General features: G+C 37.0%; 2 protein-coding genes across 4 annotated transcripts; both read left to right on the top strand.

Annotated features, from left to right (window-relative positions):
- Positions 1-2,428: 2,428 nt before the first annotated feature.
- LOC103717885 (TLC domain-containing protein 4-like) lies at positions 2,429-13,142 on the top strand. Of its 3 annotated transcripts, XM_008806435.3 has the most exons (10): positions 2,429-2,592; positions 2,723-2,849; positions 3,020-3,132; positions 4,634-4,722; positions 4,855-4,993; positions 10,615-10,689; positions 10,891-11,012; positions 11,089-11,164; positions 11,539-11,598; positions 12,655-13,142. In XM_008806435.3, exons 3-10 carry the CDS (start codon positions 3,055-3,057, stop codon positions 12,790-12,792), a joined length of 777 nt encoding a protein of 258 aa, XP_008804657.2. In that variant the 5' UTR covers positions 2,429-2,592; positions 2,723-2,849; positions 3,020-3,054; the 3' UTR covers positions 12,793-13,142. The 3 variants fall into 3 exon arrangements, with proteins under 3 accessions (XP_008804657.2, XP_008804656.2, XP_008804658.2); XM_008806434.4 differs by lacking the exon at positions 2,723-2,849; XM_008806436.4 differs by lacking the exon at positions 2,429-2,592 and having other exon boundaries at positions 2,845-2,937.
- Positions 13,143-17,406: 4,264 nt separating this feature from the next.
- Positions 17,407-21,049, top strand: LOC103717886 (calcium uniporter protein 6, mitochondrial-like). The gene is made up of 2 exons (XM_008806437.4): positions 17,407-18,015; positions 20,282-21,049. The coding sequence occupies exons 1-2, from the start codon at positions 17,542-17,544 to the stop codon at positions 20,768-20,770; spliced, it is 963 nt and encodes a 320-aa protein (XP_008804659.2). The 5' UTR covers positions 17,407-17,541; the 3' UTR covers positions 20,771-21,049.
- The last annotated feature ends 1,299 nt before the right edge of the window (positions 21,050-22,348 follow it).

The following is a 22,348-nucleotide window of genomic DNA, read 5'->3' as shown; positions in this document are numbered from 1 at the left end:
ACTAAGGCGGTGTTCATCAAGATCATCTTAGATCACCAGGAATCCTTATCATGATATAATCTGATCCCAGTGATCTAAGATCATCAATTTTTATCCTAAAGTAATTTTATCCCAATGATCTAAGACCACCTTGTTGGGTATGTTACATTTCAATGATTAAAGATCTCAGGGTAACTGCTCATAACATATTTCGTATTCTATGGAAATCAAAAATCACTAACCATATAATACCAAAACTACCTCTAATATATTTCATAAAAGATATTTATTAATCATATATTATCATAAATTATTAATATATTTATTAACATATTTCATAAAAATATATCTATTAATATTATAAATTATTAATCCCATAAAGACATATTAATTATTATTATAGAATTAATATTTTTGTTTATACTTATAATATATTATTATTATTTTAATACTAATATTTATTTTGATCAGAAAAGTATGGCAAATAGAAGCAATATATTAAATAATTTTATAATATAAATATAAAGTACAATTATATATTTGTATTATAATTTAAAACTATAATTGAATAATAATATGATAATATTATGATTAATAATATATTAAATGTAATGTCTATCATAAATACAATATGTGTGATATCAATACAATATAATATTGATATAATATATTAGGTATATTGATATATCAATTTTTCATACCGAACTGAGGAGCATTTTTATTCTTAAATTTTAGCCTAAGATCACTGTCCTAAGATGATCTTGGATGCTTAACTTAAAGATTGATTTTTCATTATTAGATTCGGTGGTGATTTGAGAAGTGAAGATAATTTGATATCACTGTCATGCACGATTATTATGGTATATCCAAAAATAGTAATCTTATCATAGATATCTATATCCATGTCATCTTTGATTTTGGAATCATCATACCATACCACAGGCCCTCTGAAAGGTATCATAAGCATTTTCTGTTAATTTTAAGGTAAACACAAGCATTTTGGCATTAACACCTCTTAACCGTGCAAACCAACTAACTCTTGTCACGGGATATCGTCCTTTCACATCCCAACTAACATTTCATGAATTATATTATGTGGCAAGGGGCCATCATCAGTGCAATCCGCATGGCATCTTAAAGAGAACGTTAACCAAGCATCCGCGCAAAGAGAGAGAGAGAGAGAGAGAGAGAGAGAGAGAAAAGACCACTTGAGAAGGCCACGACAACATGGTTCTACCCACCTAGATAAACAAATAAAATTTGCAACCACTTCTTTGAAATATTTTTTTTTAATGGAAACCCAACCATAGAAAAATGAGCTCCATCTCTCTTCAATTTAAGGACGAACTAGAGAGGTCCAATTTTGTAACCTCATTTATCATCTAATGAATTATTTATATATCATACAATTATTGTGACTACAGTCACCTCATAATGTACATGAAATAGTATTTTGCTCGAACTACCTAGAATCTACAAAACTCCAAGGCAGGGCTTAGATCGGAGCCCTCGAGAGCCGATATATACATGCACACATGCAAGATGACCCTTGCGGAATATAGAAATAGTCATATATCTATATGATAAGATTTTTTTGAGAAAATAAAATTATTGTTCCTTATAATAATACTTTAATGATATTTTTTCAATATTATTATATATAGATTTTGTTGTCACTTTTTATCATCAAAGTATTATCTGGTAGTATTCTGTACTAACTAGTTAATAAAATTCCCTTCAATTAATGGGATCAAATTTGAATTTGAATATGGTTGAGGCTTTTAACTTCCCTCACCCAAAAAAAGTTAACTTCAAAGTGTAAGATTTAAATTAGTAATATAACCAATTATTTTGATTCAAAAACTAAGGGATCATACCTTTTCAGAAACTAATTAAGATATGGAATTCGGATTTCCTTCTTAAAATGCTAAGATGGTATGAAATATTAAGAAACTCCTAGTTTCTTGAAAGTTAATTGTAGGAGGTGCCATATAATAATAATTATTTGGAAATTCTTTTTTATACTGATAAAATATTATATTTAAAGAAAACTTTCCAGTTGTGGGGCGCCTCTAGGACCTGCCCCTGCTTGCTAGGGTTGCAAGACTAGAAAGGATCTCAACTCCAAAAAGAAAGGCTGTTTGCTATTCTAGTGAAGATAGCAGCAGCTGTGTCCTGCTGGTTGGAGGAATTCAACGAAGACACCACGGAAATAAGGCGCTGCGCATTAGTTTCAGGTTCAAAAAAGTCCAGGGCAAAGCAATCACGTGGACTCTGTGGTCTTCTGAATCTACCGGTCTTTTTAACCCCTAAGCTTGGGAAATAAACCCATTCGATAGGACACGCCAACCTTATTTGATATAAAACCTTATTCCTTCTTGACTCCCACTAGATAAGACTTTGGCGCATGGTTTACTTCACATCCTTCACATCCTCACTAAATTCACGTAGACGCCGCCGCTTAGATTCGCTGCCCGTGTCCACAAGCCCAGAATCAACGACTCCCACGCCCTCTCTCCACTACCTCCAACTTTTCGGTCCATTAAAAAGATGCCCAGAATACAAAATCTAGCAGATCTTACTGGCCTCTCCGCCTTCTCTTTACTCGCCCAGGTCTGTTATCTTTTTTTTTATATGAATTCTTCGAAGTGCTTGCTCTTTGTTTTGTTTTGGCTTCGTAACGGAAGTTTTAATGACATGACCAATTGATTAAAGGTCTTTTTGTTTTCTTTCATTTGTTTAGTCCTGTTTTTTTAGAGATACCTTTGGGCTGTTTGCTCCTAGCGTCCTTGTCCATATCTTTATTGGTTTCTTGGTCACCTTCTTCACACTCTTTGGCTTCTTAGATGAAGCTGACTGACGGAAAAAAGGTCTCTCTCTGCTTTGCTTTATTTTGTTCATTCTTTTGTTTACTTTTCCCTTTGGAGCTTATGCACGGAGAATGGATTTCTTGGAGAAGTATTAGACCCTTCAATTTTGCTTAATAGAAGCAGCTTTTTGATCTGTTTGAGGCTGATGGAAATCGAATTATGGGTTTCAGTCTGTGGGCTGGAGATTGTTTGAAGGAAGGCGTCCATGGATGGGAATTTCGGTCCCACTGAGCAAATTCTTTGGCCGATATCGGTCTTCTCCGGTATCATCATGTGCAAGATCGTAAGCATTTTCTATCATTCTGTTGATCTTAAAAAATCATGTTTTCCGGCATGGATTCTGATGCTTAAGTTCAATTATTCCTTTAATTGTTTATGACAACGTTTATGCTGGTGTCTTTTAAACGTTGCGTCATTGTTATGCTTGTAATTGCCTCAGAGATTAGTGGTAGTTCCGGTGAGCAATATGTAGTCATCTCTCATCAGATTGTTCTATGGTGGCAATATATGATAAAGTTTGCTATTTGGGGAAGCACTTGAAATCCATAGAACGAAATAACCAGAGTTCTGAGTGCTATTGTTTCATGTATGGAAACTCCAAAAACATATTATAAATTGCAAGCACCATTGTCAGTCTAAGGACTACTATGCAAGGCATCCTGAATAAAGATTTGAATGTTTAATAGATTGAACAAAGTCATTTAACATACACATAACTGTATCTCATTTTTTTTTCTGTAGTTGAGATAGTGAGTCATGGCTATTCAAGTTTCTTAGGCACAGCTGGCTGTACAGTTCACCATGAAATCCTCATACCATGATGCAAAAAGGCTCTTAGTTGTGCTTCAGAGGGGACAAACTCTTTTCTTTCTTTTTTTGCCCCTACATGCTCGACGTACATCACACTTGTTGCTTTCAGAAATGAGAATAACACTGATAAATTTGTGGATCCATCAAACCTGTGGACATCTAAATGAAAATTTTGTTGTTATGGGTCATAAACCAAAACCAAGCAGTTAATGGTTTTAGCTGTTTATAACCTTATTGGACCTATTATTATATGCCTGGTTATCTTTGCATATACATGAGAAAAAATATTAAAAATGATCGGAATATAATTGTCTTTAGAGCATGTGAGAAAAGCACTTATCCAAGATTTAGATGGAGTTTCATTTCTTATTTGTTCATGTTTTTTCTAGTTCCTTTTTTCCTACTTCTGTAAACCTTTAAGTCACCAAACTAGGCTATACAACCAAATAATGTAGTTTTTTTCTGTTATAAAATACCAAGGAAATTTTCATACAAATCCGAAATTGAAAATTAACAAATTCTTAGTGATAACTGACATGTAAACTTAATATCAGCCATTCAGTGAGAAATTATTTGAGATGAAAGGATAAACTACTATCTGTAGCCAGTAAATTTAGGTTCTAAAATAGAACCCATGATTAGGTTTTCATTTGGATATCTCCCTTGAAGCTCTTTCTTTCATTGACAAAAAAGAAAATTTTGTGATATTTTCCTCTGTTATTAAAATTAACTATATATGATGATTTATTTTATAATGGAATAAATGCTAGTCTTTTGCTGCTTCTTGAGGAGAAGAGATAGGATCTCGGTAATAAATTTCTTCACTGCCAATTAGGAATATACTGCTGCATTTAGAAGGTTTTTTTTTTTGGTTGTTTTGAGGGGGGTTGGGGGAGTGGGTAGGTGCTTTCTTAGATGAGCATCTATTTCTTTATTTTATTTAATTTTATTTACAACAAAGCTTCTTTTTGAAGGTATACAAAATTACATGTCAGTTCAGCTTGAGGTACTTTAAGGCCTATAACAGGCTAAGCAAATTACAAAAGGTCGAATGGAACAATAGGTAAGACGTTCTGACATGTACATTGGTATTAGTAAGATGATTCAGTGAATTTGTTCAGCTATTTTTATAGTTCCAGGATTCCTTCCTCAAAAAAATATAGTTCCCGGATTCCTTAACAGCTCTTTCACGCAGGGGTTTCTCCACAATTCATGCAGTGCTAGCTGCAACAGTTTCTTTCTATTTGGTCGTGATCTCAGACCTTTTTAGGGATGGTCCTCATGAAGAGCTAATGATAAATAGAAAATCAGTGCTATCTGACACCCTATTTGGGGTAAGTTGTTGGTTGTCAATTTGTACTTATGAGTTTTTTTCCCCTTTTTTTTGAAATAAATTGATAAGCTTGTATTATGATCATTTCAAAATGCTTTTGAAATGAAATTGAATGAAGAAATTTTTGTTTCTGTTCATTTGCTTTCCTAGATGTGTCTTTAACATTATCCTACGATATACCATTGATAAAAGATAGGAAATAGACATGAAATCATAATGGCACTGTGCAAATTGTAGTATTCTCAGCAAGGTCCGCCGTACCGGTACCGGTTGGCGTACCGGTGGCGGCCCGGACCGGTACGAAACCGGTCCCGTACCGGTGGCGTACCGGTCCCGTACCGGTGGCGTACCGGTCCCGTACCGGTGGCGTACCGGTCCCGTACCGGTGGCGTACCGGTCCGAACCGGTGGCGTACCGATCCGAACCGGTCCGTACCGGTGGCGTACCGGTCCGAACCGGTCCCGTACCGGTCCATACCGGTGGCGTACCGGTCCTTCAACAATAAATTACCGGTACCGGATTTTACGCTGATCCGGTACCGGTCCTAGGCCGGACCGGTACGTACCGGCCCGTACCGGCCGGTACGGACCAGTACGGCAGATCATGATTCTCAGAGATGATGAGTTGTTCATAAATTGCCAGCTAAATTACATTGTCGAGTATCAGATTGGACTAGCTACATGATCTTACAGTGCTTCTGGTCTGCTTTACTACATCCTGCTTGCCTGTTCCTTCTTACTTTTTGCCTCCAATGCTGCATCTTATTTGAAGATTGTGCTTGATGGAGCACGATGTTTAAGGAAAAATCAACAATGTCTAGACACCCATGTACCCCTTTATTCATGCTATGTATTAACTGCTTAATAAAGTGCATTACAAAACGATGAGTGATTTTAGCAGAATGAAGTGACATTGTTAGATTTGGAGAAAACACAATTAATTGATGGAAATTTTAATCCTCCATAACTTAAGATTTGTTGCTTTCCTTCTCAAAACCCTGAAGTTTTTTATGTCACTCAGATGATTAGTTATGTGTGAAGATATGAATATCTTCTTATCTGAAAATTTGTGTGCTCAAGTGTTGGTTTCGACATATGTCAATTGCCCATGAACCATCTCATATGAGTTTGATTCATATAACTGTAGAACGGCACGATCTTACGTAAGAGGACTGTCCATGACCAAGACTACAAGAATATGCCCCAATAACTAGATTTCTGACAAGAAATAAGATTGAAGAGAGAATAAATTTGGACAAATAAAAACTTTTACTAATAAAATAATAATAACAAAACTCATTCATGGCTGGAAGCTGACGCAATTATCTCCAAGATGAGAGGACACGCAACCTCTCAACTCTACTACAGGAAGATGCCCAACTTACTCTAGTATGAGACCAAGGGATGCCATGTTACAGGATCTTAACTAATAACCTAACGCTCATGACCAAGGTTTGCTGTATTGGGATCCGACACTATAATAGAATGGTGCCGGTACGAGGTCCGATACCGAAACGGCAAATCTTACTCATGACCACTTTATATACTATATGTGGATAGTATCTCAGCACAATAAGGACAAAGGTCCTACTCCACCCAAACTACTATAGCACCACTTGGTGTTGCGACCCAAAAGGCAAAAGACTAACTTTTCTTAAATACAGTAAGATTGAAACCAAGGAAAGCCGTACCGGTCCGTACCGGCCGGTACGGGCCGGTACAAACCGGTCCGGTGCTTGACCGGTACCGGAGAGCGATGAAAACCGGTATATCCGGTTTTCATCTGTGTACCGGCCGGTACGGACCCCGTACCGGCCGGTACGGGACTCGTACCGATGCGAACCGGCCGGTTCGCACCGGTACGGGTGGTTTTTTTTTTTTTTTACGAAACCACAGCTTCGCGCTGTGGTTTCAAAAACCACGCGCGGCGCCTCAACGACCTTGTTTATGTGCATTACAATTTGCGGTTGAGGCTAAAGTGCATCCAGGAGGAAGTGGAGCTCAAGTATACAGATCCGATTTACGGGTCCTTCACCGCTGATGATGATGATCCACTACTCGGCTGGCTTGTAGGCCAGCAGCAGGAGCCCGAGCTTGACGAGCCAGGATCGCCTCCACGACCAGCTACCTTCATAGCCACCGAAGCTGGGGTCGATCCAGAGCAATGGGCTGAGCGCAATATTCCACGCACTCCCAGAGCTGATCAGCCGCAGGCACAGGGGAGCCAGACAGAGAGGGCCAGGAAAGGAAAACAAAGAATCCCAATGGAGAGTGTCGAGGAAGAGACTTGGACTAGTAGCGATGAAGGTTCTGGTGGTGATGGATCTTCTAGCCATGGAGGGAGCGGAGGACAGTATGGTACTCATGAGACACAGACGGAGGGTGGTCTTTATTTCACCGGTGAGTCCCAATTTATGGGTGCTACATAGGATACGGACCACGGTCGACCACCTGATAGAGATCGTGAGGATATTATTGGATATAGAAGACGGGCTCCTCGAGGTCGTTCAGGAAGACAGGATACGACTGCAGATCCGAGGACATACGGATATGGATTCTATTATCCACAGCCTCAGCCTGACGAATACGGATATGGTGCATTGGATTTTGCTTCCGCCATATTTGGATGGGCCCCTACACAATCAGAGGACACCTCTCAGAGCCAGAGCGTGAGCGAGAGATCCGACAGTTCTTATAACCTGGCGCGTGTTCCTTCTGATTGGGTTGATTTGCCTCCTCCTGATTATACTTATGATCCAGATATCTACGAGAGCCATCGGCACTCGTCCCGATTTTAGATATCCTAGAGTACTTTAAATGTATGTAAATGATTGTATCTTAATTCGAAGATATTTTATGTGTATGATTTTATCATTTCGAACGGGAGGAAAACATAACATGCAATCATGCATCATATATGTTTCAAATTTCAACCCTAAATTTAAATATGAAAATATCAAAAATCATGAAAAAAGTAATAAAAAAACATCAATTTTCATTTAATTTAAGATCCAACAGAGACAACATTAAAAAAAAAAAAAAGTCTGGCTCGCGGAGCCCGGCCGGTACCGTACCGGTCCGGTCGGCGACCGGTACGCCGGACCGGACCGGTACGGCGGACCTTGATTGAAACTAACACTAAGCAAATCGGTTTCTACCACAGCCAATAAATATTTGTTCATTGACCTCTTAGAGTTGTGCTTTAATTTCACAAGAAACCTAAAACTGTTAAATCAAAAATAGCAATCCTAATGTTATCAGAATGAGCAACAACTTGTGAACAATAACTTCCCTGTGAAATGCTAGATGTCACTTTTATAATGCCCTTTGCAAGAATCAGTAATGAACTTGTTGTTTTTCTTAATGTATGTTTTTTTTGGTGGAAAGAAGGGTGCTTAAGGAAGAATCCTATGTGGTGATGATTCAGTTCCTATAGGACAAATACAATATAAGTTGATGATTTCACATCTTTTATAAGATTTTGTCGACTCTAATTGTTAATTTTCCATCCGGAGAATGATAGGGATTGCTAGTCGAAGGATTCAATTCAGATAAATTAGTTCTTATTTAAAGGGAATAGAAAGCAAAGTTCTATCTTAATTTTGAGTATGGTTCGGCAAGTGTGGCATGTGCAGGAGCAGGGGATGGTGAAGGATTTCTGCTGATGCATGATAACATAGACTGATGATGATGGAAAGTTGGAAACATTTTCATAGGATCCATGAGCTGTGTGATCTTTATCGATTGTGTCGATCTTATATTTTGTTTGTTTTCATCATGTATAACTCGGATAAAAAGATCTAATTCCTTGAATAGAAGAAAAATTTTGACAGCATTTTTGGTGTTATACTCTACAATATTGTCTCATCATTGTGGGATGGTTATAAATAATGCATTGGATAGAGAAGCATTTCGTTCAAGCAGGTAAAAGATGCTTGCTTGAAGTGCAAGATATTGGATTCACTTTGTTTACTTCAAACTGACAGTTTTTAGAAAGAGGGGAATAATTAGGGTTACATGAGATAGAGACACCAATTCAATGATTCTCTAGAATGATGTCATGCAAGGGAAGAAAGGATTTAATGATCAGAGCTTGATCTATGAAAAGATAAGCAAGCAAGTTCTCCAAGTGGAGGAGGAAGGGATCATGGGAAAGTAAGAATGATGATCAGTAGGTTCTGCTTATTCTTCAAGATGGACAAACAAATTATGTCAATATATGGGATTTATTATGCTGTATATTTAAATGTTGTTCTTGTTTGATTTGAATAGGAGTGAATTTCTCTATCATGATGGAGTTATGACTGTAAGGAGCACCAGAGACGCACACTGAGAGGGAGAGAGACTTTGGCCGTGGTGCTGCACAAGTAGAGAAAATCAAATTGTGGGGCAGAGTTAGGCAAGAGAGGCACTATGGATGTTTACACTATTAAGCTTTGGGTTCTCTTTTGGGTTCATTTGATGCATGTTTTCTCCTTGATGGTTGGTTCTTCTCTCAAGCTATTTGCTCGGCTAATGCTTGAGAAAAATTCAGTCATTATTGAATGAAGAAAATGTTGATTCTTTGTTTATATCATCCAGCATCCCTATATTATGGAAAAAATGAAGACAAGACCCAAGGAGAGGCCTTGTGCCTGTGCATCCTCCAAGTACGAGACACATCATAACACCATACATGTTTTCTCAGAGTTATTATTTTTATTTTTTTTCAAGAATAAATGTGGGGCTGCTGCCATCCTTAGTCAGACTTGAATCCTCAACACAAGTGATGATGAGAGAGGTGCCAGCCAGCTGAGTAAATAGCTGTAGGTCTTTTGGTAGTTTATTTTTGCTTTTTCCTTTGTCAAATGATGGGCGCATGCTACTCGGTCTGCATCTAATGGGATTTGGAGCTGCGATTTGCATATGGAGAGATCCTAGAATTTCCAACACTAGTAATAAAAACAGTAAATATGATTCCATTGATCTAAGGATATGGGCATCATCTTCCCTATTCACTCCTCACCAATTGGATCATCAGGAGGAGGCAATTGATTGCTTAATGGGTGGTGACACAAAATTTAAGGGAGTATGTCAACATGAAGCTTAGATAAGAAAATGATTTTGCAATTTAAAAACTTGCAATAATTATTCTGATGAAAATTTATGTACTTTGCTAGGCCATCTACTTGAGTTTGTAATAGGGGATTAATTCGTGAAAAACAATGATGATAACAACAATTGTATTATGGGATTGGTTATCATAATTTCTTTTACCTTTCAGTTTTACCATTATTTACTTGGCTTTTATTGATCAATGAAGTGATTATGAGTTTTAGTATTTTACAACTATATAAATCTATCTTGCTATGGTGTCTATTTATAAAGATATATTTAGATACCTAACAAGTGCTATCTTGAATGAAACCCTTCTTCAACCTTGATTGCTTGTGTTTTAATGTGATGTTAATGCCACCTTCTGTGGTCGAATCCAGAACCTTTTCCCAGGAGCGTGGGATGAGGAGAAGGGTGCCAACCAGCTGAGCTAATTGTTGTTGGCTTTACATTTGACAGCTTCTTCTAATCCAATTGTTGAATCATGTATCCAACTGTTTGATTATTATTATTATTATTTTTTTTACAGATTTCTATTGGTTACTTTCTCTCAGACTTGGCAATGCTTCTATGGTTTTTCCCTTATTTGGGTGGCAAGGAATATGTAAGTACTTCAATGCATTGGTACATTGAGGTTTTCTCTTGTAGGTTGAACCCATATTGTTCTCACTCCAAGTCTTGCATCATGGGTTCTCCATTTATTCAATCTTTGTTTCTCTGATAGAGTGACAAGCCACATATTTACATGCTCATGGCACATTGAGTTTTCCTTTTGTAGATTAAACCTGTATAGTTTTCATTCCAGGTCTTGCATCATGGGCTTTCCATGTATTCAATTTTGCTTTCCCTGATAAGTGGCAAGGCACATGTTTATATACTCATGGTTTTATTTTCTGAAGCTACGACTCCCTTTGTAAATCTCAGATGGTATGATTTGACTTCCTGTTCCAAACATTTGATTTTTGTTTTATATTTTAAACTAAAGCCTGAAGGATGATTGCAGGTATTTGGATATTGCTGGGCAGAAAAGTTCTAATCTGTACATTTACAATGGCGTGGCCTTGTTCCTTGGGTGGCTGGTATGATCAAGTTCATATAGACAATGCTTTTAGATAGGGGAGTTATATTACTTGTTAACCTCAAATCAAAGCATATATTCACATGTCTCAGTGTTATGTCATTTTCCAGAAAGGATATTTTACAATTTGAATTAGTATAGATGGGCTCTAATGACATAGTCCGGATTCTAATGATTGACTTGTTATATCATCAACTAGATTTTTTAAATCATATATCTGAAAACATTCAACATTCTAAAGCATTCAAAATTGGATGAATACATGGGTCCATACTCAAATGAACACAAAATGGTCATTCGATGCCACTAATATGTTTTCTAAGCTTTTGCTGTCTATAATCCTGTTCTTTGACCTGTGGATTGTTTGTTTTATAGGTTGCAAGGATCCTTCTGTTCATCTATTTTTTCACCCATATGTATCTTCATTTTGATCAGGTATGCTGCCGATTATGTTCTTTAAAAAGCTAATTAGGAAACTCAGTATGTGAGATTGACTTATTGGCTGTTGACGCTGAAACTTAAGCAGCATGCAGCGAAATGCACATTATCCTTTTAAAGCATTCAACCAATATATAACGCAATATGACTTGCACCCAAGGTACATAGCAGCAGACTAGGGATAGGGGATATTGAAAGTCTACTTCTTCGTCCAAACAGTTCATTTGAAGTGTAAAGTAACAGAAGTGGGCAACATAATAAGAATGCTAATCTCTGTTTTACATACACATGAATAGGCTATTATACTATTGCTAGGACACATAACTGGGCGACTCAATAGGCTTAAAGAGGCCAGTATTATATTGCTGCTTGTGTCTAAGTACAAAAGTCTCAGCTGGGATGCAGGATTCTAGGTACAAAAATCTCTCCTTCTAGTTCACACACATACGCCCACATGCACATGAAAAAAAAAATTCTTCCAGAGATGTATATGTAATTCTCCGTCAGTGTTTTTATATACCTAATCATTTGTTTCAAGCTCGTCTTAACAGATTAGAGACAGTATGTGGTTTTGGATATTTACTATATTTTGCTATCTTGGGGCTTGCTTAGGTTATGCCATCATGTTTGTGATGTACTGATATGTGAGGCTATCTTCTCCAGGTTTTAGCAATCTGTCTTGGTTGTGGTTTTTTCCCCCTCTTAATGGTTATAGTGAAATTTTTATGCAAAATCTTTAACAAATTCCTGTTGTTTCTTTTTTTTGTGAAAAAAAAAATCTTGGTTGGCTGGTGGCTTGTCATAATGAATCTCCTGAAGGTTCAAGTCATTCCTTTGAATTTTTTTCAATGAATTCTATTAAAAAAAATTCTTTTACTGTTATTTTGTAAGCAACCATCACAATGCCAGAACATGGAATTCTGAACTTAGCATTTGTTAGCTGATAATTCTAGGAACCATATGAAATATTGTCATTGAAAATTTTCTTCGGCAAGATGAATAGGCCATCTTCCCTCAACAACAAAGATATATCTTCTTATCCTCCTGTTTCAGGTGAAGACAATATTTCCTCTTGGGCGATATAGTTTGGTGACTGTTCCACCTATGCTGGCATTAATGAATGTATTTTGGTTTTGGAAAATATTCAGAGGCATGATGAAGACTTTCTCTAAAATGAGCCACACCCAGTGATGGTAGTATTGCCTTTAGCCTTTCAATTCCGCTCTCCTCCCATGTAGTATTTTTATTGTTGCATATGTTCATGCTATTGTTGTAATTCTTTTCACTTTTTGGTAAGACAAGCCACCATGTATCCTGGTAGAACTGTCTACCTGTTCTCCCAAGTCTCATGGAGGATTCAGTAACAGGTGATTCTAGGGAAGAAGTTTCAGAAGAATGTAAGAAATTCATGCCACATGCTGTGAAGTTAGTGAATGTTAAAGACATTGATTAGCTTGTTTTTGATCTTTCTTTGGGCCTTTGTATGTCAGATATACTAGACAATATTCTTATCTTAATGAAGCTGATTGAGTTCTATACAATCTTGTCTTGAAAAAGAACCCAGCAAAATCATTTATGCTCACTATTTAAAGAGTAAGTTGGATTACATCCATCCTTTTAGTCTTATGACTTGCCAAAATGGAACATCTAGGCCAGGTAATTTGTTTTTTTTCTTTTTAGGGGATGAAACAAGCACTAAACTTCGTTTGGTTTCAATAAATCCGGGCCATGTAACCAGCTTTATCCGAATGGGTTCGACCATAGTTTCCTCCTTGCAGAAAGCAATGCCTTGGGTCCAAAAGGCTTTTGTGCTCTCCTGTGGATGTCCGAGTCATTTCCCTTGTCATTAAGTGAATCGCTTCTTTCTCACCTCCGAGACGGAAAAGAATCGGACGGCATTCCCATATCTTTTTTATTTGTCGTCCAATATATTATACAATTTTAAATGACTCCACAGGGTATACATACATACATACATACATAAATACATATACATACATACATACATATACATATACATATACATATATATATATATATATATATATATATATATATATATATATATATATATATATATATATATATATATATATATATGTATGTATATTATTTTCTTACTTATTGCTCTAGATACAAGAGACCAGCAGTAGAAGTGTATTAGTCAAATTTGTACCAAAAAAGTGTTTTAGTCAAAAGAGAAAATATGTTTATCAAGTAAGACATATCTACAAACATACAAAATTTCAAAAATATTGCTCATCCTTTCTTTCTCTATATCCATCTAATTTAATCATGTTCATAACTCAACATTACATGGATTCTTGTCCATCCTAGTTGTGTTGCTTGATAAAAATATTTTAGAAATAAAATGTTACATAATAATTATGCTCAAAAAAGCATCAGATGCGTAATTCTTTATTCATATTTTCTTTCATATGTATTATATATATATATGTCAAGTATTGATATGCAAATAAAAAGTCTAAAAAATTCTCTTATTCATTTTCTTAAAATAATATACAAATAAAAGTGTAAATTTAATATTTAATTTACGTTAGCAGATTAATCCCTGAAGTCTTTTATTTTTATGTATTAGTTGCTATCTTTTTTTTATTTATATAAAAATCCTTATAGAGTTTTCCATTTGCATAAATTAGATTTTTTCCTAGTTTTCAACCTGAGCCCTAGTTATGATTAGGCCTCTTCTTGCTCACCTTGCCTTCAGCGGCACTCTTCTAATTTAGGCCATGCCCGATAGAGTATTCTATTATGGAAGATTATATGTCAACAAATTAGTTGAAGAACAGAATATTTGGTTCTCATCCAGTTAACTTAATCCAAAAAATATATAAGTAATAAATTATAAGATTTTAAAAATAAAAATACAAATATAGAAAGATAATTTATATATAAATATGAAAGATTTTAAAAACTAATTAATAAAAAAATAAAAAAAATTCAATAGCAAATCGACACCTATAACGAACCAACACTAACTTCCACCTTATCCATATGGATATGATGTTGGAACGCTGAAGTTGGAAAAATAAAAAACCAAACATTGCATTCAGATTGACACTCACCCGGTCATTAAAAAAGAATGATACGATCTAGGAGTAGTGTTAACTGAATAACTGATCATTATCGACAAAATTTAATATTTACGAAGATAAGATGGGTCTTCGCCACTGACGTAGCACAACGGCGTCTAGTCGCCACGCCACAGCTTAGCTGGCATGATTAAGGTGATGATGGGTTCGGTTTCCCGAGACTCTTAATCCTTTTCTTTTATGACTGTCCTTATCCACTCGAGCCATCGCGCGTTTTATCGTGGGGACCACCCAATCTTAGCGTGCATGGGAGAGATTTGGTGGCTTGGATTTGGTCCTCATCCCTAACCAATCAACCGTTTTGCACAGATACTGGGGTCCAAATAACTTATTTTAACCCGTGTAATGACGCAGTGATGCAAGTTAAAGACAAACAGGTGGTGCCATTTCAGGTTCATTCCAAAAATAGTAGGATTTAAATACGGGGACAGTATCGAACAATTTTGGCGTTGGTTCATGGATCCATCCAGACTATTATAATGTAAGAATTTCGACAAATATTCGTCATACTCCTCATTAAAAATATAAAAATTAAGAAGAAATAAAAATGACCCTGGAAATTCCTTGTGATCATAAGGGCCAAACAATACTGTACAATTTAGAATTTGGATCCACTGCTCATCCTTAGCCAATCACCATTTTGCACAGCTACTTTAATCAGTGTAATGATGTAATAATGCAAGTTAAAAACAAACTGGTGGAATTTGAAAGAAGATATGCTCATGGACTGTTGATACTAGTAAATCTGTAAATATGCTCCAAGATCCTTCATTTTCTTCCAATTTTTTTAGCTTGGTGGCCGCCTCATGTTGACTTTACCTTAGCAAAGGACTTTTTTATTGGTGGCTTACTCATGTTGATTTTATTTCATTAAAGGACTGGTAGTAAAGGGCTTATTTATTGAAGGAGAAAAGAGATGGAATCGGCGTTTTATCTATCAGGTTTTCGGAAACGACTTAACAAAAAAAAAATATTTTCTTGTCCAATACCAATGATGGCAACTTTGATGGATTAGGTTGGGGTCGTTTGACAATTAAAGTATTTGACTTTAATCAACTTTTTTTGGTCAAATCTCAGCCAAATCATGTTGTTTATTGGGCCTGAAGGATGGGCGTACATCCTATGATTGTACAGTCTGTATTGAAAGCGGCCTGGAGCCGATTACCATGTCGCGATATATTGCATCAAGGAGGCCTTCATATCCTGAGTCATTGTGATTTATGTTTGGATCGAGGACTTTATAACTCATGTTCTAATTCAATGCAGACTGATGGCCCAGATTTAGAGGATGGTCCCATTTCATGATTCTCCTATTTTGTCAACTATTTTTCTTAACGAGTTTCTTCAAATTATTAAAGAAAAGTCTCGTGGCAAAGATAAAATATTTGAAGCAATTTTGACGAGCTATATTGCCTATTAAATTTGGTTGGTTAGAAATGATTAATTTTTTTAGAGTACGAGATTGGGTGCTAGGCTGATTTTGCTAAAAGCTTTTATCCGAGCTTAAAAATTTGCCTAGATGTCAGATTCAAAGAAACCTTTGATAGAAGGAAAAATATGTAACTTTTTTCATGCAATTTCTACATCTCCATATATCTTTATTTTTTTGCGAATCACTAACTTCATGGTTTCTCAAGATCAACCTTAATGGCAGTATACAAGAAAGAGTTATTTTTAGTGGAGCGGGCTTTTGTTATAAGAAGTGCTAGTGGAATCCTATTAGCTGTTAGAGGTGTCAAGGCTTTTGATACAACTATACTGATGATGAAATTAAGAACTGCGTGCAAAGACTTGTCTTATACTATGCAAAAGTTGAGAGTTTCTCGCATTTATTTAGAGGATGATTCTTCGGTAGTTGTTAAATTGTTTTCAAATTCATCTTCGACTAATTTTAGAATTCATTCACTTTAGACGGATAATGCCTAGTTTGCTTCCAATTAAAGTATTATGTATTTACAAGAATGCTAACAATGATACCGATTCAATGGCAAGCTATGTTGCCAATTACACTAGAACAAGATTGTAGGATTCTTCAATAAATCTTCTTGCCTAATTTTTGAATATGGCTGTTGACAGTGTCGTAAACTATTGTCATTAGTTCATGGATCAATCCAGACTATTACATTGTAAGAATTTTGGCAAATATTCATAATGCTCCTAATTAAAAATATAAACTTAAGAAGAAATAAAAATAACACTGAAATTTCACAAAAGCTTGTCATAGGCAATATCTTTTGTCCTGCCTTCCTGCCTCTGAGAAAGTAAAGGACAACCAGTTTTACAAAAACAGCCATGATGGGAAGATTATTTGAAGCTACTATATTGCATTTATATATTAAGGAGAAGGCATACGTTCATGATATATGGAGTAAGAATATTCATAAAACTCAAGGTCTAACATATTAGTCATTGCAAGAATTGATCATGAAGAGTTAAATAGGCCTGAAAAAAAGTTAAATAAAAAATGAGGCACTAAGTTGTCAATAAATCACTGTAATGCATGGTACTGCACATTATCAAATGTTGGTGGCCTTCATTAAAAAAAAAAAAAAAAAAAAAAGTCATGGTCTGCAACACGTGCGAATTTGACTTTGGTTTGGGCTGAATTTTCTGTATAAATATTCTAAATATTATTATTATTTTTGGATAGGTTATTACGGTCTGTTTGCCAGGCGGAGCCTATAACTCCGTTAAGTCTCCGGACATCCCGGTCTCGACTTCTCTCCGCTGACCTGCCGTTACGGCCAGCCTCATCCCCCACTCCAACCCTTCCAACGAAATCCCAACCCCACCTCTCCCTCCATTCCCGCTTTCTCGCTCTTCGACGATGTGGCGATCCTCCTCGTCTCGCTTCCTCTTCCGAACCCTCCTAGGCGGGGGGGTGAAGCCCACCGGCTGTCGGTGGGCGGAGCACCCGATCCGCCGTCCCTGGCTCCACGTCTTCTCCTCCTCCTCCTCCTCCTACTCGTCCGTCTACCCACCCGCCTCGCCGTCCCCGCCTTCCCCGCCCGCCGCCGCCGCCGGGCCTGCGGACCGCCGCAGATTCGGCAGAGGTGCCTCCCTGGACGCTATAACCTTCGCGGAGGCGAAGCGGCTGATGCGGCTGGTGAACGTCGAGGCACTCAAGCGGAAGCTGGAGAGGGATGGGGATGAGGTGATCGGGTACTCGGAGCTCCTCGAGGTGTGCGAGGAGATGGGGGTGGCGCGGACGCGGGAGGAGGCGGTGACCTTCTCCCGGGTCCTCGACGAGGCTGGCGTCCTCCTCCTCTTTAGGGACAAGGTCTATCTCCACCCGGATAAGGTGATTGAGCAATCTCAGTTCGCAATTCTCGTTCTTTAGTTGTTAAAGTGAGATTTTTTCCGGTTTATTGCTATTTTTATTCGACATGAGGAGGGCGAAGACAAAAATTCGATTTTGCTCCTCCTGTCGTGTTTTTAGATCTTTGAATTTTGATTGGGATTTCGGTATTTAGCGATGGATGGATTTGAATTAGCTATTTATCTGAATTCAAGAATTATGGGATAGTTGGAAGGGTTTTTTTTTCTTATTTATAGGTGTTTGTTAGATTTCAATCATTTATTTCTATTAAGTATGGGTGTTTTGTCCTGCTCCGAGTAGAAAAAGTTTCATGTGGTGGCTGAACAAGGGAAAATGTGGATGATGGATTTGATGAAGGATTCCTGGACCAAAGAGATGTCCTTCTTTGATTGCTGATGAATCCATTTTATTGTGGGTTTTTGGTGATTCCTGGCTCCACAGTTGATGAAGAGATTCCTATAAAGTAAATGAAATGGATGATTCTAGGGAGAGAAATTGAACATTTGGGGTTCACTTTATCGGCCGGTTGCCATTTAGGTTTTTGTTCTAGATTTGGATAGTGGAGGTGTTGATTCTAGACTTCCTGTTGGGCTGGTTTGTATTTGCAGTAGGGGATGTATGAATCCAAGGACAGTTTCAGCAAGAGTTGGAATCAGCTGAGAAGAGGAGGCAGGGGGCACCAGCTAGGGAAACAGGGAGACCCATGGACTAGCTAGATCAATCTGATTAGGTAATATCTGATATTTAAGATATCCTGGAATTGTAGGATTGATTTCTTATTCCTGGTTCTCCCAATTTCTCCCTTCCACTGCCACCTCTCATCAGCAGACTCTCATCTCTCATATTATAGGAAGTATCAAGCAAAATGCAAAGTAGGTATGCAAACTGGCCCTTAGGTATTAGATTGGTGTTACTTTTTAATCTCTGATATACCTGATATCAGAAGAGGAGGTTAAAGAACAAAATACCATGCTTGTGATTGCTGCAAAGATGTTGTGCTGTCTCAAATAAATAAGGGACAGGTCAAAAAGGTTCATTGTTGCTTCTTGTGAGGCTTGAATTTTCTGGAAATGAGATTCGAGGATTGGAAGAAATGATTTCCATGAGGACTCTTGAGGAATGAGATTTTCTAAGCCTTTATCTCGACAAGCTTCAGTTGTATCTGGAATTAGGACAGCAGTTTGAAAATAATATCCATTCTTTTTTTTATTTTTCTCAAAATGTGCAACTCAGGCTTCGCTGTCTTCTTGTTGTTGTGAAAGGTTAGAAGATTGCATTGGTTAACTTTCAGTACTTGATCATTCAAATGATGTATATAAAGAATAAACTGGCAGAACTTTTGGTTTTCCCTCGTTAAGCTTCTCTTTCTTCCTTGGTTTGAGGTTTCCATGTTTATCTTTGGCTTCCAGTTGAGTTATTTTCTTGACTAATATATACTTGAATGGAAGAAAAGGAAATCATTCATCTATTCTAGCTCCCTTTTCATTTGAGGATTGTCAATTTCCGTTGGACTTTCAGTCATATTATTTCCTGCGAACTTGGAAAGTTGAATGGATGCAAAATCCTATGAGGATTTTTTGTTTGTGTGCGTGTGTTTCATTGACTGCATAAGTTCTATTGGATTGAACATGCAAGTAATAGATATGCTATATGAATTATTATCTAAAGATTCTCAAGAATATTCTACTGCTTGTTTTTTTTTTTTTTTTGATGCCATTGCATTGTCATGATAGATTTAAAATTTAATGCATTTACTGCAAAGTTTCTTTTTTCCAAAAAAAATTAAATTTGTCACCCCAAAGCATAGTTGAAAGCCTGGTTGTCTTTTAATTCATTTCAATGAAGTGGCAGAGAGCAGTTCACACAACTTCGAAATGCAATTCAATGTTAAAATATTTCCCGTGCTTCCTTTTCTTTCACTTGAATTGTTTGATTAGCAATGAAATTTTTGAAGTGCTCACAAATTCTTTTAAGCAATGAATGATAAATAAGTTTGGCATTTTCCCAAAAAGATGATTAAGTTTGGCAATTGGGCATGTAATTGGTGTGTTTTTTAAATTTTATCAGTTCTCAAGAAACCTACGGCGCTGAATGAACTGTTATATCTTGGGGACTTTTAAGAATTAAACCCAGAGGTTATTTTTTTTTTCCTTGGTTGGTGATCATATTTATTTTTTATTTTGTCTACCTGGAGAGACTTTGGGAGACTAGAGGCCTATCATCTTGATCTATTTGCCTATTCTTTTAGGTTGTTGATCTCGTTAGCAGAGCTGTTCCCCTTGCGCTGGCACCTCAGGATGATCCAAGGATAGAAGAGCTAAAGCAACTGCAGAGAAGAAAGGAAGAAATTGATATGCTTGCTCACAAGCAGGTCCGTCGCGTTCTGTGGTCAGGATTAGGGTTCTTCATTGTTCAAGTTGGTCTTTTCTTTCGTCTAACATTCTGGGAGTTCTCATGGGATGTCATGGAGCCGATAGCATTTTTCACCACTACAACCGGCATAATCATTGGATATGCCTACTTCCTTTTTACATCAAGGGATCCAACATATCAAGATCTGATGAAGAGGCTCTTCTTATCCAGACAAAGAAAATTGTCGCAGAGGCAGAATTTTGACATGGGGAGATATGTCGAATTGCAGAAACATTGCAAATGTCCTTTGGATAAAATCGTAGGGGTCGAGCATATTAATGAGTCTGATGTCTCTCATCTTCAATATTTCTCAGCCTACAAGTGATAAATTCGTCGTGTTAACGCCCAGGCCTATTATCTGTTTCTGGGCAATGACAAAAAATTGCTGCTGGGACAAGCAAATTGCTGTTTATTCTAGAGATGCTAACAGAGCCTTTTTTTGGCAACTTTCTAATATCAAATTCCTGTGTGCTGCCCCTTCTCCACTGCTATGTGATTACAGAAGGCAGCGTATCAGTTTTGTAGCCAACAGAAAGATTTTATATACAGAACTGTTGTAACCTGCCTGCAATCAATGCAGTCCTAAATTTCTCATACTGAACTATTGTTGCCTTTGTGAATTGTCTGTTGGTAACAATGCACTTTCTTTTCTTTTTACTGAATCACAGTGTCCATTATTTCCTCAAATCAATCAATTTAAAGCATCAAAATTGGCAGTTTGGACTTTGAACCATATTTTACGCCAACTATCTGTTCAAAGTGTAGACATTGCCCCGGCCGGCGGAAGATTAGTCGATGAACTAAAGGGAAACTCTGATGCGAAACATTCGTGCTTTGACATTCTTCAGCTCTTTCTGTTTGCATGTGACTGTATGTCAAGGGTAGCTGGAACATTAGTCAACTAATTTGATTTATTTGTTTGTGCCTGGCAATGAAATGCAAAGAAAATGAGACATGGTGACATGGAAGAAATCTCTGCTACTGTAACAGTTGGAAACCAGAAATTGTAATGAATCAGATTATGGCTGTAATGAGTCAAAGTTGGGAGTTGGCAGCCTGAAAATTGATTCTTGTTAGGGGGGCTCTGTTTGCTAACCAGAGACCTGGTCCCGGAGTGAAGAAAGGTCGACAATGGTGGATTAGTGGGAACACCATCTTGGCAGCGATGTGAAGCACGAAGTTTCTTATGTACTCGCCAAGAAAAAGTCCTCAAAGCACCGAAAGTGATGTTCTGCCAAGTTAAAACGGCAGGCTGTCAACTTTTAATGCATGAAGAGGACCGCTGGATGAATGATTTCACGTGCCGAATCAGGACAATGTTCCTTTCGGGGGTCTGATAAGGTTCACGTGCTGAATCACAGGAGGGGAAAAGTTATGATCAACGGAAAAGTAATAAAATGTCTTTTATTTGATTAGAGTTTTCAAAAAAAGAGATGAAAAAATTATATTTTCATGAAAATATGATTCTCACATTTCATGGAAAAATCTTTCCCATGAGAAACATGAGGCGGGAATCACTCTACCTTTATTTTTTTTTCCAAAAAGGTCCGTCAGCATTAAAGATGCATTAAAGACCTAATTTTTGTTAAGGGTATAATAAAAATTACACATAACTTTTCTAGAAAAATGGATGGTCAACCAAACATAAGTATTTTGGAAATCTATCACTTTTCCATAGTTAACCAAACATGCCAAAAGTACTTTCCCATGTATCCTTTTCCTAAAACCTGCTTCCGATGAATCATATTCCTAGGAGGAAAAATGCTTTCCGCAAACCAAACAAGCCCAAGAAGAAATTGTTAGACGAATGCGATTCACCATGAGTGTAGGATGAAATAAATTCATCAAATAATTTTACTTTAAGATGAAATGAATCGATCTAAGATGATTTCGCCGGTGGATC

Source organism: Phoenix dactylifera, chromosome 3 (assembly GCF_009389715.1).
Source record: "Phoenix dactylifera cultivar Barhee BC4 chromosome 3, palm_55x_up_171113_PBpolish2nd_filt_p, whole genome shotgun sequence".
Taxonomy (NCBI): Eukaryota; Viridiplantae; Streptophyta; class Magnoliopsida; order Arecales; family Arecaceae; genus Phoenix; species Phoenix dactylifera.
The sequence above is the reverse complement of the archived record's forward strand: the minus strand, read 5'-3'. Positions and strand labels throughout refer to the sequence as shown.

Excerpts from the sequence above, each read along its gene's own strand:
- LOC103717885 (XM_008806434.4), top strand. The coding sequence starts at position 3,055 with ATGGATGGGAATTTCGGTCCCACTGAGCAAATTCTTTGGCCGATATCG. Across the intron at positions 10,690-10,890 it reads ATTTGGGTGGCAAGGAATAT|GTCTTGCATCATGGGCTTTC; the intron begins GTAAGTACTTCA and ends TTTTCATTCCAG. Across the intron at positions 11,599-12,654 it reads TGTATCTTCATTTTGATCAG|GTGAAGACAATATTTCCTCT; the intron begins GTATGCTGCCGA and ends CTCCTGTTTCAG.
- LOC103717886 (XM_008806437.4), top strand. The coding sequence starts at position 17,542 with ATGTGGCGATCCTCCTCGTCTCGCTTCCTCTTCCGAACCCTCCTAGGC. Across the intron at positions 18,016-20,281 it reads TCTATCTCCACCCGGATAAG|GTTGTTGATCTCGTTAGCAG; the intron begins GTGATTGAGCAA and ends CTATTCTTTTAG.